The 15537-nt window shown below is 36.5% G+C and overlaps 1 protein-coding gene across 4 annotated transcripts in view; it reads right to left on the minus strand.

Annotated features, from left to right (window-relative positions):
• Nucleotides 1–15537, minus strand: part of ClC-c (chloride channel protein 3) — a 34704-nt gene that overhangs the window by 7819 nt on the left and 11348 nt on the right. The window contains exons 1-12 of one of the 4 annotated variants that reach the window (XM_089649880.1): nt 13853–13953; nt 13706–13735; nt 12806–12945; nt 9256–9459; nt 7949–8258; nt 7416–7555; nt 6301–6483; nt 4395–4609; nt 3695–3903; nt 3400–3540; nt 2692–2902; nt 427–590 (exon numbers count right to left, since the gene is read on the minus strand). In XM_089649880.1, coding sequence (XP_089506006.1) covers nt 427–590; nt 2692–2902; nt 3400–3540; nt 3695–3903; nt 4395–4609; nt 6301–6483; nt 7416–7555; nt 7949–8258; nt 9256–9459; nt 12806–12945; nt 13706–13712 — 1924 coding nt within the window. In that variant the 5' untranslated portion in view covers nt 13713–13735; nt 13853–13953. Of the gene's footprint in view, nt 1–426; nt 591–2691; nt 2903–3399; nt 3541–3694; nt 3904–4394; nt 4610–6300; nt 6484–7415; nt 7556–7948; nt 8259–9255; nt 9460–12805; nt 12946–13705; nt 13736–13852; nt 13954–15537 lie in introns of those variants that run through there. The other 3 variants (XM_089649881.1, XM_089649879.1, XM_089649878.1) reach the window with 3 other exon arrangements.

Consider the following 15537-nt stretch of genomic DNA (forward strand, 5'->3'; position numbering starts at 1 on the left):
TCTTTTTATTACTACTATCTGGCTGTTATTTAGATTTACCGGTTTTGTTTTATATTAAGTCCTAAATTATAATATGAACTAAACTTGTCAATTTGACTGGCCTAAAACAGGATCCATTCCTAGTTGGCTAGTCAAAGTTTCCGCATGTTTTATTGTATGATTTTTATGTGAAATAAATTTATTATTATATTATTATTATTATAATTCATGGCGTGGTACAACTAGTATATAATAAAACTTATATATATTCAAAATCAGCGTTTGTTGATCTAAAAAAAAAAAAAAAAAAACATATAAACTTATTTGATCTTTTAGTGTGTAATATGCTCACTACAGTTAAATGAAATGTGAGAACCTAATGACCTAAGAGAAACCTCATAAACTCCTGTGTGGAGTTATTTTTTTTTAAGAGTTAGGTTCACTTACCCAGTCCAAGATTCAGATCCCTCCTGAGGACAAATCCAACCAAATACTGAGACTCCCTGGAGACCACCACCGGGTAGCCATTGTGCTCCGTTTCCTTCAGCAAGACCTCCACATCGTCAACTGTCATGGAGTCCTGGGTTATGACGCTGAGAGTCTCATTCCGCCTGTGGACAAGGACCCATTGAAATTCAACTGCACAATGTTTTATACAAAATTATGCAAATATTTATATGCTGTGTTACTAAATAATATAATATGTACCGAATGCATACAATTCATATATTTACAAGTTAAATAAATACAAAATACACCAATCAGAAACCCATTAAATTAGTTCAACATATTAGTACGCACACATACATACATTTTCAGTTAATCGCACAAATATCTTTCCTAAAGTTACATAGTATGCTAGTATTATTATTTGTACAAATATGTGCCAAGTGGTGTAGGCATATGAATTAGAACAAAAACACGCAAGTACATAATATAGTTTTATTGCAACGGTACAGTTCGATATAAGTCTGTCATCTTACCTCACAATTGGGGGTAATTTTTCGTGAAAATGCGACCGTTTAATAATTATTATTTGTTAGCTGTCTTATATGCTTTCTCGCTCTAAATAGGTCCAATTAAGCTTAATTTGCAATATGTAACCATAAAACCTATTTTGAACAATTCCCGCCGGAAATTAACCTAACTTTCTTGAACTAAAACAAATGATCCAATTCATCACAAGAGGTTTAAAAGTTTGTCACTGTCATCTATGAAATCCACATACAAGCACATGCGCGGTTCGCAGAATGTCTAGGATCGAGAAATAAATGCGCTGAATGTACCCAAATAGTTAAAGGGATACGGCCATTAATCACTGCGCAATTGCTAAAGCACACCAAAGTTTGTTAGTAGTTCATTATTAGACTGTTGTAATGTTTATTTAATAAGTCCTTAAAAATGAATATTGAGTGCAGTCTTATTGATAAAATTACAGTTTTATTTCCAAAGCTTCCATTCCACTATAATGTCTTCTCTGTCTGCCAGGAACAATTAATCGCAGTTTATAAATGTGAAACCCTCTTAAGAAGATGGTGAATCCCTTGAAAAACTTTTTAAAAGCCTTTCACTGAAATTCTTTGAATAGCGACAGTTTGTAGCAACGCATGATAGATACAACTCGAAAAACCGCATCGAAACAAAACGCCGCAGTTAGACAAAATGTTGCAATAATTGTAAATATTGATTAAACAATGGAAATATGTTTACGTTATTTGGGTACAGTAAAACCCCTCATGAGGTTCCCATATTAGTAATTTTGAAATTTTTCTGGTCATTTGAAAAACCTTACAAGAGAGTTTTACTGTAAATTTTATTAGACGAATAGATGCTTCTATCATTCAGTTTGTTTGAAATATTACAAAGATAAACAAAAATGTGTAAACATTGTATAAAATAATTAGTTTTTAGGTTGCATAATAACATTAGAGCACAAGAAATATCAAAAATTGTATTGAAATTAACTACATAATATATCACTCAAATGACGCTCGCAATTTACCTGTTTCATAAAAAAAGGTTAAATATGCACCTACCTATAATAAATTAACATTGATTAAATAAACACTATATTTTTGTAATAACATATTAATCTCATCTTGATAGTATTAAGCAAAATCAACAGCCAATGAAAACATAATAATAATTAGAATACTCATTTAAAGATAAGTCACAACTGATGTCATAGCAAAATAGGCACGTGAAATTACTTACATGGGAGTGTTCGTGACTAAATTCTTTATTTACTTTAAAAACAATTATTGCCCGTGTAAATATAATGAAGATGATAATGTAATGGTCAGATAAACGTAAAAAGAAATTTAGACGTTTTCCTATTGTCTAGTTAAGTAGCTGATGACTAGTGAAGGCAACTTTATACTGTACAAAAATACGTTTTCATAACTAAAATAATATCCCAACTCCAATAGATTCAATATTTCACTTTCGTCAATTTCATGTCAATTTTATTTTTATATTTCATGTTAATATACTTCAGGCATTCAGCAACCGATGAGTAAAACATGTTGTTATAGGTTTAAGCTCAAACAGCTATGATTCTTCACGTTGAGATGAGAATAAGAATAACTTATAATAATTTGGCCTGGTTGTTGATTTTTGTTATCACAATAGAAAGGATCACAGAATGATTTTGATGTTTGGATATTACTTTGAAGTTGACCAACAGTTAAAAAGATTAATAATTGAGTGTACTTGGGTTGCATGACGTCGGCCGCGAGCGAAGTGTGCTGGAACTCATCCTTGCTGTCGAGGAAGGGGTAGCCATTGAGCGCTATGTGCGCATCATATATGCCCTGCCGGCCGAGCGCATCTCCCACCCACTTGGACGCCATAGCAGCGGCCATCAGAGGCACAATGTAACGCACCCCACCCGTTAGCTCGAACATTATCACCACCAGCGACACTGAAAAAGTGAACACATCATTTTTACAAGTTCACTCTTGCAGATAGATTAAGGCAAGAAAGACATCACTAAAGTGTTTGTAAGTACTGTTCCAGGATTCAGTTTGAAGGGTGAAGATGACTCTGAAGATAGCCAACTTCATATAGAAGATGGCAGCAGAAGAAGTCAAAGTAAAAAATATTAACGAAAACCAAAGATCCGGAAAGACTATCCTGGCTGAAGAAAGCTTGCAAAGGTTTCAGTTGTATGTTGTAAGTCGGGTCTCCAGTGACAAAATGTTTTCAAAACATTCAACAAAACAAAAACATTGGGTCGAGATGGGACCATTGTTTGTTTTGTTTTCCATAGGTCACAGAAAACAAAACATTGTGACCCTGCCCCAATGTTTCTAATTTTGTTGGATGTTTTGAAAACATTTTGCCTCATGAGATATACAACTTCCCTGATTAGAGCAGCTTTGTGTGTGTATAAATAGCAATGGTGGTATATATACTGACCGGTCATTCGTGTGACCCCTCCGAGCACTGCAGCCGCCCCGACCATAGCGTACAGTCCCGGGGTGATGCAGTTATCCCCCGTGGAGCACTCCCCACTGAACACCCACATCTTCGGGTAGTTGTATGCCAACTGCTCCATTCCTGAAAAATTCAATAAAACCAAATTATTTTCTATCACATTTTAACCTATCAGTTTGTCTATGTTAACTATAAGGTTCATAAAAAATATAAGGGATAAGCATGACAAGAAAGATAAATAAATGCGTAATATTTTGACGAAGATAAAAAGACTCACCGATGCCCACAATACGTCCTGCAATAGCGCCGAGACACAAACTGGGAATGAACAGACCGCAGGGCACCTTCATGCCGAAGGTGAACACAGTCATCAGAAGCTTCAGCACAAGAGCCATCAGCAGGTGGACGATGGCGCGGTACACTCCTGGACCAGCAGCGGCTATTTCTATGGCAGAATTCACGTCAGTGAAGTTACGGTTGTAGTCGCTGCAAGAAAAACAATAATTAATTCTCTTAATTTTTGAGGGGAAGCACGTAAATAAATCTTTGAAACCATATAATAAAATGATATCTGGAATTTGAAGAACAACAATAAGCTATATCAACTGTTTGAAAAGTTGTCAGTAACACATACTAAACACATATAAAACCTTATAAAACTGGGATGTTTTAGCTGAGTAAGACACTTAGCAAGAAAGGAAGAAAACTGACCACTGAAGATCTTATTTAATACATTTTCAGGGTTAAGAAGTGCATCAAGTCAAAGCTTAAGTGGTGAAAAGTCCAAAACCGCACTCTCAGGCATAAGGAACTGAAGGAAAACAGCAGAATTGAAGGTTTTCTAGAGGCGGCAAAGACTATCCAAGGGATCAATGATGTACATATGTATATATACAAGGACTCCAATGATGTATGTAGTTGTCATAACTTAGTACAATCCTAACACAAAAATAATGAGAAAAAACCTCTCAACTTACCATAAAGGATCAGAGTTGGAGATGCCGCACTGGTTGAAGAGCAGGTAAATGAGCTGTGATGTGTTCATGCGAGTGTACGGATTCGGGTAGGCGATCACAGCGGAGATGACGGTCACTATGAGCACTTCGGTCACGGGGTACTGGCCGAGCTTGGAAAACTTGCGGTAACGGCACCAGTAGATGTTGGCTTTGATAAATAAGGCAGCAATGCACCCCTGTAAGTGTAAAGGAATATGTATTAATACATTTTCAAATAATTGGAATAATGACAAATATTCAAGAGAAACAAGAGTCAGAGTAGAAGAGAAACATCTGTATACAGACACTTCAGAAATGGTTCATTCATAAACAGGGTGCAGCAAAACATACAGTGCAATTTTAAAGGGCTATTAAAAAAATTCGATACCGTTAATGAGGCGCTACACCATTTTTATTCATGTATTTGACGCTTGCTTCCCTAGGAAACCTCCCAACAGAGGTGGACGTAGATATCCGAAGTGGTTCACTAGAGATGCCATCAGGAGCATTGAGATAAAACATGCTCACCATAAAAAATGGAAAGCTACTGGTGACAAATTGAGTTTGAAATGTTCAGTAACCTCAGAGCAGTTGTTAGAAGAAATGTTAATATAGCATTCCGAATGTATGTCGACTCAATAGAGTGATATCAAGCATGATCCCAAGGCATTTTGGGACTACGTAAAATCACTGCGCAAGGATGGTGGTATAGCAGACATCATGATGCATGGTGATCGGGAAGTTAGAGGTGCGGATGTAGCCAATGCATTTGCAACTCATTTCCAATCAGTGTACAGTAATGAGCCTCCATTACTAAATCCCATTACTGCTGCTAAGATGAATGTGAAGGTAGCCCAAAACATTGATATAAGTCATATAGAAAAATCAGATGTTAAATCTTCGATTAATAACATGAAACATACACATTCACTTGGGCCAGACTTTCAAGTATTTTTTTTAAAAGGATGTGTTGAATTTTTAAAAATGGCACTAAGCTTTATATTCAACCTATCTTTAGAAACTGGTATATTTCCTGATTCCTAAAAAGTCTCAAAAATTTGTCCTATTTTCAAAAGTGGATCAAAGACATCTGTTGAAAATTTCAGGCCGGTGGCAATACTTGCCCCGGCTAAGTTATTCGAATCGATACTTCATAAACATGTGCTGTTTCAAGTAGAGCCGTTCTTAATATCGGAACAGCATGGGTTTAGAAAAGGCCGATCAACAGATACTAACCTACTGGTACTCAAGGATTATGTTTTCAAATCTTTAGATAAGGGCTACCAAGTAGATTGCTCATATGTATAATGATTTCTCCAAGGCATTTGATACCGTAAACCATGACATATTATTAAATAAATTGTTAACTATAGGTTTTTTTTTACGGTTTCTCATATTCTTTGCCAGCTATTTTACTGGAAGAAAGCAATTTGTATCACATGGAATATACTTGTCAAAATTATTCTTTGTGCTCTCGGGCGTTCCACAGGGCTCTAATTTAGGACCGCTCTTCTCTTTCTGATTTTTATTAACAGAAAATATTCTGCATTCCAGGTCACTTCTTTTTGCTGATAACCTAATGGTCATGCCGGTGGGGAGAGCAGTCTTGCTGTTGAACAGAATTAATTCGGATATCGACATATTTAGCTGAAGGTGAAGCTGCCTTTAAAAGGCAAGCTCTATTGATGCTGGTATAGTTTATACACCGCTTACTTATTATGTAATACCATTTTACAAATGTACTTAAAAACGAATTAAAATGAAATTTTGTAATGTTTTTAAAGGAATAAACTAATTGAATTGAATTATTTTAACATCCTAAGTTATGATAGAAACAATACTACCTTACTTTTAATATTAGAAAAACAAGAAGGAAATGTGCACTCACCCCTATAATCCCCAAGCCAACAAAGGGGACAAGTTCAAAGAATATCCACGGCTTGTTGTATTCCACGAAGAAAAGTACTGAGTGTTCGTTTCCAAACGGATTGATGGAGCGTAGGATGAAGGCCGCTATCAGAGCACAGAAGAATGATCGCCACAAGGTTTTAAGTGGAAAGTAGTAGGACACCTAAAACATACAAAAATGTTAAATACTAATACATACAAATAAACAGTGGCAGTTCGAGCACTTCTTTGAAAGTGGGGACTGACTTTTTTTTACATTTAATTTTAGCATTCTCCTGGGAGAACAAACAAAAATTTTCACACAAAAATATTCTTGAATAAGTCATGCACCTAATCAGAAGTGTAAACACAAAATAAATTTGAATCTCTGCAGGTTATACCAACTTCTTTAAATATTATAAAATATCATCAAACCTATTTTGAACAAGAGCGGGCTATTCCCGCCAGGAACTAACCTAACATTTTTTAACTAAAACAAATGGTCCGATTCATCACAAGAGGTTTAAAACTTTGTCACCATGATCTATAAAATCCACATACAAGCACATGCGCAGTTCGCAGAATCTAGAATCTAATCTATATGTCGAGAAAGAAATACGCTGAATGTACCCAAATGCTTAAAGGGATGTATAGCCATTAATCACTGCGCAGTTGCTAAAGCACTCCGAAGTTGGTTAGTAGTTCATCAATAGAATGTTGCGAGCGACAATAATCTTAGTAAGCGGCTAGCCACCGTGTGCAGAGTAGTTTGTCTATGGGAGCTGACAAAATTTCAAGCTTAAAAATATAGCAAAATAAATTCATTTTTTGCATAATTGGAAAGGGAATGTTTAGTATTTGTATGTCTACATAATTAATTATTTTTGATAAAGGCAAAGCTTTGGTTATTTTCAGTTCTTTTTAGTAGGTTTATGAAATATATAGGGGGGGTCTGTCTCCTTAAACCCCTTGTAATGAATAAGTGAAGTTTTATAAATGTCACAAGCATTGTTTAGTTCTAGTGACCAAATTCACTTCACATTCAGTTAGTATTTAAATAAAATTTAATTTAACAAAATGATGTAGGAAAACATAAGTGGCTAGGTCAGTTGTTACCTCTTCAAGACTGAAGAGAACTCCTCCTATCGGTGCTCCAAAAGCCACTGACACACCTGCTGCTGCTGCAGCTGATAGGATCTCACGCTTCTTGGCTTCGTTTCGCCCATATTTCGGAAAGAGATATGAAAGGATGTTGCCTAAAAAATAAAATTCTATTATTATTTCATCAAAGAAAGAAGAAGTATTATCTTAAATAATAAGCATCGCATAATCATGTTCTGCCCATTCATAATATGAGTCGTGGGGTTGCAAAAACACACTGATATTTTAAAAATATTTGTTTGTTAAAAACTTTGGAACACCTTGAATATAAAAATAAAACACATTTTACGACAATATCTAAATAAGAATTGATTATTCTTTTGGTATTTAGCAAAAACTTTTAATACCAGTAATAAAAACATTTTTAACTCCAGGACTTTACATATTATTTACTAAGTATAATGTAAGAGACATTTGTCTAGAACAAATGCTTAGGTTGTTGTGACTGCATGCTCTTTTAGATAAAATTTAAAAAAGGAAAGACTCACCAAGACAACTAGCAATGTGCACCATAGGCCCCTCTTTCCCCAGAGACAGTCCAGAAGACACGGACAGTATCAGCCCCACAGACTTGATGACCAGTGTCCACTTTCCCAGATAACCCCTGATGATGAATCCGCTGAGGATGGTCTTGATCTCAGGGATACCAGAACCGCACGCGTACGGGGCGAACATGCGCACCAGCGAGGCAGACAGTGCTGCAAACACGAGCGCCCAGCAAATGTACAGAAGGTACGATATGATATAAGAGCCGGCGCCTTCTCGGGGCTCCCCAAACACCTCGGGCCAAGTCAACCACTGAAATATTCAAGTTATGCATAAATACAAATAATTTATCTTTTGAACTTTAAGTACTTATAATAATAGTAAATCAAATTTTACTATTGATTATACAAAATAATCATTGGTATTCAATAATCATACCAAACATTTACTTGTATCCCAGTGAAAGATTAGTTGTACAATAAAATTACTTAATGGCAACACGTAGAACATTTCATTAGTATAATAATATGTAATATAGTACAAAATACTATTCTGTGTAAGATAATAAAATATGTTAAGACCTGGAAAAACCATTCGGCAATTATTATTAATGAATATTTTTCACAAACAGACAAACCTTCAATAAAATATAATTTTAGAATTGGTAATGAAACATCAAACAAGTAACCGGGTTATGATTATCTTTGATGTTTAAACTGAACAAAGATAAGAGTAAAAAAATATATATACTAAAGCAGTTAAAACTTCCCTTTTAAGCTACAATAATTGACAATAATTCGATGGTTTTATAGGGGCAGCTATAGTAGTTTCTGGAAATTCAATACATGCAAAGCGCTCCACCTCCCGCACCCTGCTCTTACCTCACCGCGCTGCCATGGGCCACCAATCTGCTAAGCCCGGTGTCGCCTGGCCTTAAAGGAGAGTTTTCAGATAATCATCAGCTCCGCGGGATTACAACAGCCCCTTGGCCTTGTGTCATTTTCCCTGGCCACCACATAATTCATACTGGAGCACCAGGAAGACTTAACATCTTCATCGTCAGCAAGTCTGGTCTCCATCGATGCGGTGTCGAGACACCGACTTCATCACCGTGATGTGACCTACACGCATCCTATTGTGATGCACATCATCAACCATGATGACATTGTCAGCAACTGTGATAACTCTGGCTACTCCATTTAGACTCTGTAAATCGACTACCTCAATAAAGCCGCTGCTACGATACCACACACATCTTTCATTCGTCTTCTTACCACATCCCCAAAGATTTAATAATTTTAGATATTACCTGTGAGCAGTTTCCATGATCGAAGGTAGTTTCGTTAGAGGACCAGCAGCACTGCTCGCGGTTGAGCCAAAAAGCTTGCGGACAAATGCCGAACTTGAGGTCGGTCATCCAGCTTGCGCCGATGTCGATGACCCCGGCCAGAGCGCCGGTGAACAGGCCCACCAACAGCACGCACACCCAGCCAGACCAGGCATCGTGAGCACCCTGTATCATAAATACATATGCTCCATCAATAATACATTCATCCTCCAACAATCTATCTAATCCTTTTCCTGGTTAATTCGGAGATCCTGCTACAATAAGGTAATTTCAGACATTCCTATCCTGCACTACTTTGATGTTTTGAATTTGGGGGATTTCTCCAAGTTCTTCTTCTTCTTTCGTATGGTGGGGGGTCAGAGGGGGACATCTAGATCTGCGAGCCATTTTAGGGCCTCAGGCGTCGCCATGTGGACCTCATCAATCCCGCCGGGGAATGAATGGAGCGGGCATTCGTTGACCACATGTTCGGTAGTCTGCACCGCACCACATTCACACATCGCCGACTCTTTAAGGCCCCATCTGTGCATCATGTGGGCACAGCGGCTATGGGAGCACCTTAACCTATTGATGGCGGACCAGGTTTTGCGAGGCAGTGAGAACCCAGGCTGTCTCTCGGTGGGGTCCTGTATGAGATGGGCATTTCCCACGTTGGCCGTTTGCCACTCAAGTTTCCACCTATCTTCTGGGGTGAGAGGTAGTCGGAGGAGCCTCTCTCCTTCCGCCCAGAAGGGCTTTCGGGACTTCAAGCGGCATGCCGGGTGGGAGACGACATCTTCGTGTAGAGGTATTGCGCTTTTTTGCAGCGCCTTCTTGTATTCCCTCAGTGTTGCAATTTCTCGCCTGATGTTTGGCGGGGTTATGTTTGCAAGTACGGGGAGCCAAGGGAGAGGAGTAGATTTTAAAGTCCCGCTGATGGTTCGCATTGTGGCATTAAGCTGAACGTCTACCATGGAAGTGTGGGCGCTTCTAGCCCATACTGGAGCACAGTATTCAGCCGTTGAGAAAACCAGGGCAATGGATGCTGTTCTGAGCGTGTTGGCGTCGCATCCCCAGCTAGTTCCAGCTAGCTTATTAACTAAGTTAAGCCTTGTCCTGGTTTTTTTACCCACTGTTTCCATGTGTTGCCGGTAGTTCAAGCTCCTGTCCAAAGTAACTCCGAGATAGCGGGGGTGGGGGTCATGGTAAATATTTTTTCCATCAAACTGAACACAGAGTTTGGCATCCGCTTGTGAATTGCTAAGATGAAAAGCTGTCGCAACTGTTTTCGACCCATTTGGCTTTAGTCGCCAATTGAGGAAATATTCTTCCAAAGCCTTTAGGTCAGAATTGAGGATATCTTCTGCTGCTTTAAGGGTTTTGGCTTGAGCTGTGACGGCGATGTCATCTGCGTAAGCAAATTTTCTGCCTTCAGTGTGAGGGAGGTCTCGAGTGTAGATGTTAAATAGCGATGGGGCCAGCACTGAGCCCTGGGCAAGGCCATTATTGAGGGGTATTTTTTTGCTTTTTCGCCCTCCTAGAAAAACCCTGAAGGTACGGCCAGTTAGCAGTTGCTCAATGAGTCGTACTGTGTTGCCATCCTCTATGGTGTCGTACAGTTTAACAAGGAGGCCTTTGTGCCACACCGTGTCGTAGGCCGCAGAGAGATCAATGAACGCTGCCGCAGTCTTCAGCCGTTTCTGGAAACCAGATTCAATGTGTGTTGTCAGTGCTAACACCTGATCGCAGCAGTTACGGCCTGGTCTGAAGCCAGCTTGCTCTTGTGGGACCACTTTCTCCAAAATTGGAGTAAGTCTGCGGAGCACAACTCGCTCAAGAAGTTTGTACACGGTACTTAAAAGTGAAATTGGCCGGTAGCTGTTCGGATCCTCTGCTGGCTTGTTGGGTTTGAGGATCGCAATAACTTTAGACTTTCTCCAGGTATTTGGTATTTCTCCAGTTTTGAAAATTTCAGTAAATAGTTTTGCGATCCATATTTTTGTCCGTGGTCCAGCATGTTTCAGAAAGTCTGGGAGAACTCCATCACATCCAGCTGCTTTCCCAGCTTTTGTTGAAGTGAGGGCGATATCTACATCGTCAGCTGTAACGGCGACCACAGTGTTGGGGTTCACCGGCCATTTTAGCCGCGCCGCCTTCAGAGATTTTTGGACCTGGTGGTTTATGTTAGACCTTGTTGTCGTTTTTGAACTACGGAGTAGTTGCTGAGCAACAGCATTTGGTGACACTTTGGGCATTGTTTTAGTTGGCTGATCTGCAGCTCCAAGTCGCCTTAGTGTTTGCCATGCTTTTCTGCTCGAGTGCTCGAAATTCATTTCCTCCATTAATTCATTCCACCGTTTCATACGCCCGTCGTCCAGAGACTGGAGAAGGTCAGAGGCAGTGTCTGGGTCATTCGTCCTCTCGAATTCGGCTAGAAGCTGTTCACTTTCTGAGCTCCATGTTGGAATATACACTTTTCAATATACATTTCTCCAAGTAACACCTTGGTTCAGATTGGCAATTAAACCCTTTAAAATGTTTAGGTGTTTTAAATGTTTAAGTACATTTTGCACTATTCCTTGATGCTATTTGGCATGTAAATAACTGTTATAACTCTGCACTCACAGTAGCTGGAAAAATGCCAATTTTTTTATTTAAATTCCGCAGCTATTTCAACAATGTACGATGATTATTAAACATTTTTTCAAATATTTTGAAGCATATGTAAAATTATCAAAAAGATAAAAAGTATTTAATGAAAACACACACTTTGTAATACACCACTTTTATTTTTGAATTAACAAAGATCGCCAACCGTTTTTCGCTTTTCTCTTATTATTAACTGTTAACTATCAGTTAATAATAAGCCCTGACGAAGCTCAGGATTTAATTCAAAAATAAAAGTGGTGTATTACAAAGTGTGTTTTTTCATTTAATATACGTATAATGTCACACCACAAAGTATTTGCTTCCTTCGAAAAAAGATAAAAGTGTTGCAAAATAATGTTAATTGTAGAGAACTTATGAATTTTTACAACATTATTTAAGGACTATAAACACAGAATCACTATATATTCAAGGGTGTAAAATTATTTAATAAATTATTGAAGAAAACTATGAAAAATATTTAAAAAAAATTAAATTAAAATACTCTTGTACCACCTCATAACTTTACTTATTGTTTAGAAATATGTTTTTGCCTTTTCAATTCTTTGAATCATTTATTAACTAACCTATATTTTTATTACTTTTATAGTTATTTTTTGTTAGATTACTAATATTTTTTGTTTAATTTAAACAAATGTAAAAATATTTTGTTGTCACAAGCACACAAGCAGCTGCTTTATTAGGAGAGTGATTGAAATATTGGTGTTTATATTGTTATAAAATTGTAACCTTGTTTATATGTTTCAATAAAAATAAAAATAAATAAAAATATGTGAAATAATATTTAACTGACAACGGAGTAATATTATATTCCAAAAACATTTCAAAGAAGTTACATGAAATAGGTAGGTATAATAAAATTCACCTTTACTAAGTCCCATAAAGAATCTTGTTTTTTCTTCACAATGTATCGATGTCGCATGCGATCTCTGGCGATGTCCCTTTGCCAGTCAATGGTGTGGAAATCGTCATACTGCCCGATTCCGGGGATCTCATCTGCATCTGCTAAAAATAGAACAACCACTTGCAATACATGTGTAATAATATAAATTATGCCTTTCTAAAAGATCTATTTGAGCTACATATTACTTTTGTAAACAAAAAAAGTAGGCACTCTAATATACAATAAACTGAAATACATAACTAACACTGGAAGAGAAAATTTATCAAATTTTCTCTGAAAATTATTCATGATATAAAAGCCTCCATCTTTGATGCTAACATAATTATTCATTAGGAAGGTAAAGGAGTTCACGGATTTTTCATATTCATAAACGATATGCCTTGAGTAAAGGACCATTGGCTAATAATTATAGCACACTGTGTTAACAGCTTGAAAGTCTGTTGGATTATGCACCGTGCAGAATTTATGACAACATAAAAGTAACAGGTCTAATTTGTCATTAAATACAAACAGCACTTATTATTATTATTATTTATTTTACAATAAATATTTTTGCTGTATTATTATTTATAATTAATACATAGGCTATTATAGTGAAAATTTAAAGATAAATATTTCCCAAAGTTACTTAATTAAAACAAACTGTTTTCGCGAAAATGTATCTACATTTTCAGATTGGTATAATTACAACACATTTAATGGTAATCTATGTGAAATTAAATCAAGTAATTAGACGGAAAATGGCAAAATTTCGTGTTATCACATGTTTTTAATACATAGTAACTACACTTTAGACCATGAATGTGAAACTAACATAAAAGTAAAATCATTAAAGTAATTAAATGTGCATATATATCATACCTTGCATCCCAGCGAATGTTATACTTTCACCTGCAACAAACAAAAAATTAAAAATTAACCACTCGAAAAATGTTCGCTAAAAATTATGTAAATAATCAACAAAGGATGAAATCAAACACAAGAACAATATCAAATAAACATTATTACAAGTGAAAACTATCCAAAAATGTGTTTAAATGATCACATTAAAGAATTACGCGCCCACATCTTCCTCAAATGACTAAAAATTAAAATAAGTTTGACAGCTGAACAAAATGAGTGAAAGAGTCAGTGTTGCAAGCTTTAAAAAATAAATTTTAAAATTATAATTTTCGTCAATTTGACTAAATCGGGGGTTTGTTGTGTCACAAAAATGTAAATCAATAAAGTCAATTTTAGAATTGCTTTTGGCCACGCATAATGTAGATTTTTTGTTTAGTGAACACTCAGGACGGGTTGTTTCACAGAATTTGAACAATTCATCAAATTTCAAAGTTGATTTTCAAATTCAGTGAAGGTTCTATTCACGTTCTATCGTTCACATTCTGTGAAAGAACCCATGCTTAGATTTGACATAATTAGCATAAAAGTCAACTGTTTACATCCGGGGGGGGGGGAATACTGCATTTAAAGTTACAATTATGTGAAACGAAAATTGGCTTTTGTATGGGACGACCGCTATTGACATTTTGGTATGCGAGTATTTCTGGTATTTTGTATTAATACATTTTTAGGCCAGATTTTTAATATTAACCATCGGCATACTAATTTTTATTTGTTACATCTGTGCGTACTTCAGACGGATTCTTACTGATTCTTATTGCATTCTTACTGATTCTTTTTGCACCTCAAACTAAACACTTCCAACTTTTATAAAGATTTCTTAAAAATTGTGATTTTATGATAATCTACCCAAGTACCCATAACCGGGGTTTCAAAATATTCGCACATTTCAGAACACCTTCGTAACCTTTACTGGCTCAAGTGCACTGAAAGAATCCAGTACAAATTGTGCTGGATGGTGTTTAAATCCATCAATGAAATGGCGCCACCCTACATCTCTGAACTATGCGTCCCGGAAAACACTGGTCTGAGGCAGTCCACTCTTAGATCAGCAACATCAGCAGCTGTAGGCAGACTGATGGAACCTAAGCGCAAGCCAAATACTAAGTTTGGTGATCGCGCTATCTGGGCCGAAGGCTTGGAATAAACTCCCTCCGGAACTAAGATCCGTAACAAGTCCAACTGAATTCAGGTCTAAACTAAAAACTTACCTTTTTAAGCTGTCGTACCCTTAAATTAAATATACCATTCCTAAGAGAAAGTCCAGTTATATCCAATTTTCCAATTACGTCCTAAATCCTGTATCTAAATTTCGCTAATAAACAATTAGTTAATGTTAATTAAGTGTTAATCTCAAGTGACCTACCAGGTAAGTATTGTACTGTATATTATCTACATATATAGTTAGTAATAACATAGATCATTGTAGAAATGTATTATATATTTGTACAGCGCCCTTGAGGTGATTTTGCACAAAAACGGCGCTAAACCATTAATAATATTTTTGTATTTCTTTTTACATGTTTTTATAACATGAGAGAGAAAAACATTTCTCTGAATAGAATTGCAATTTTGCGAAACTACTTATGGTAAATTATATACTATTTTTATAAATATATAATCACATTATCCGGTAAGAGAGTCAAATTTACAAAAATATAATTTTGCAAAAAACAAGTTATTACGAAAATAGAATCAGCTGAACGAGCCATGTGAAAATTTAGGGTGGACACACGATGGAGATATTTGGTCATCATCAAAATCATTTTTAATTTTGGAATGGTCCTGGA

Source organism: Hesperophylax consimilis, chromosome 31 (assembly GCF_061612785.1).
Source record: "Hesperophylax consimilis isolate HC1 chromosome 31, BYU_Hcon_1.0, whole genome shotgun sequence".
Lineage (NCBI taxonomy): Eukaryota > Metazoa > Arthropoda > Insecta > Trichoptera > Limnephilidae > Hesperophylax > Hesperophylax consimilis.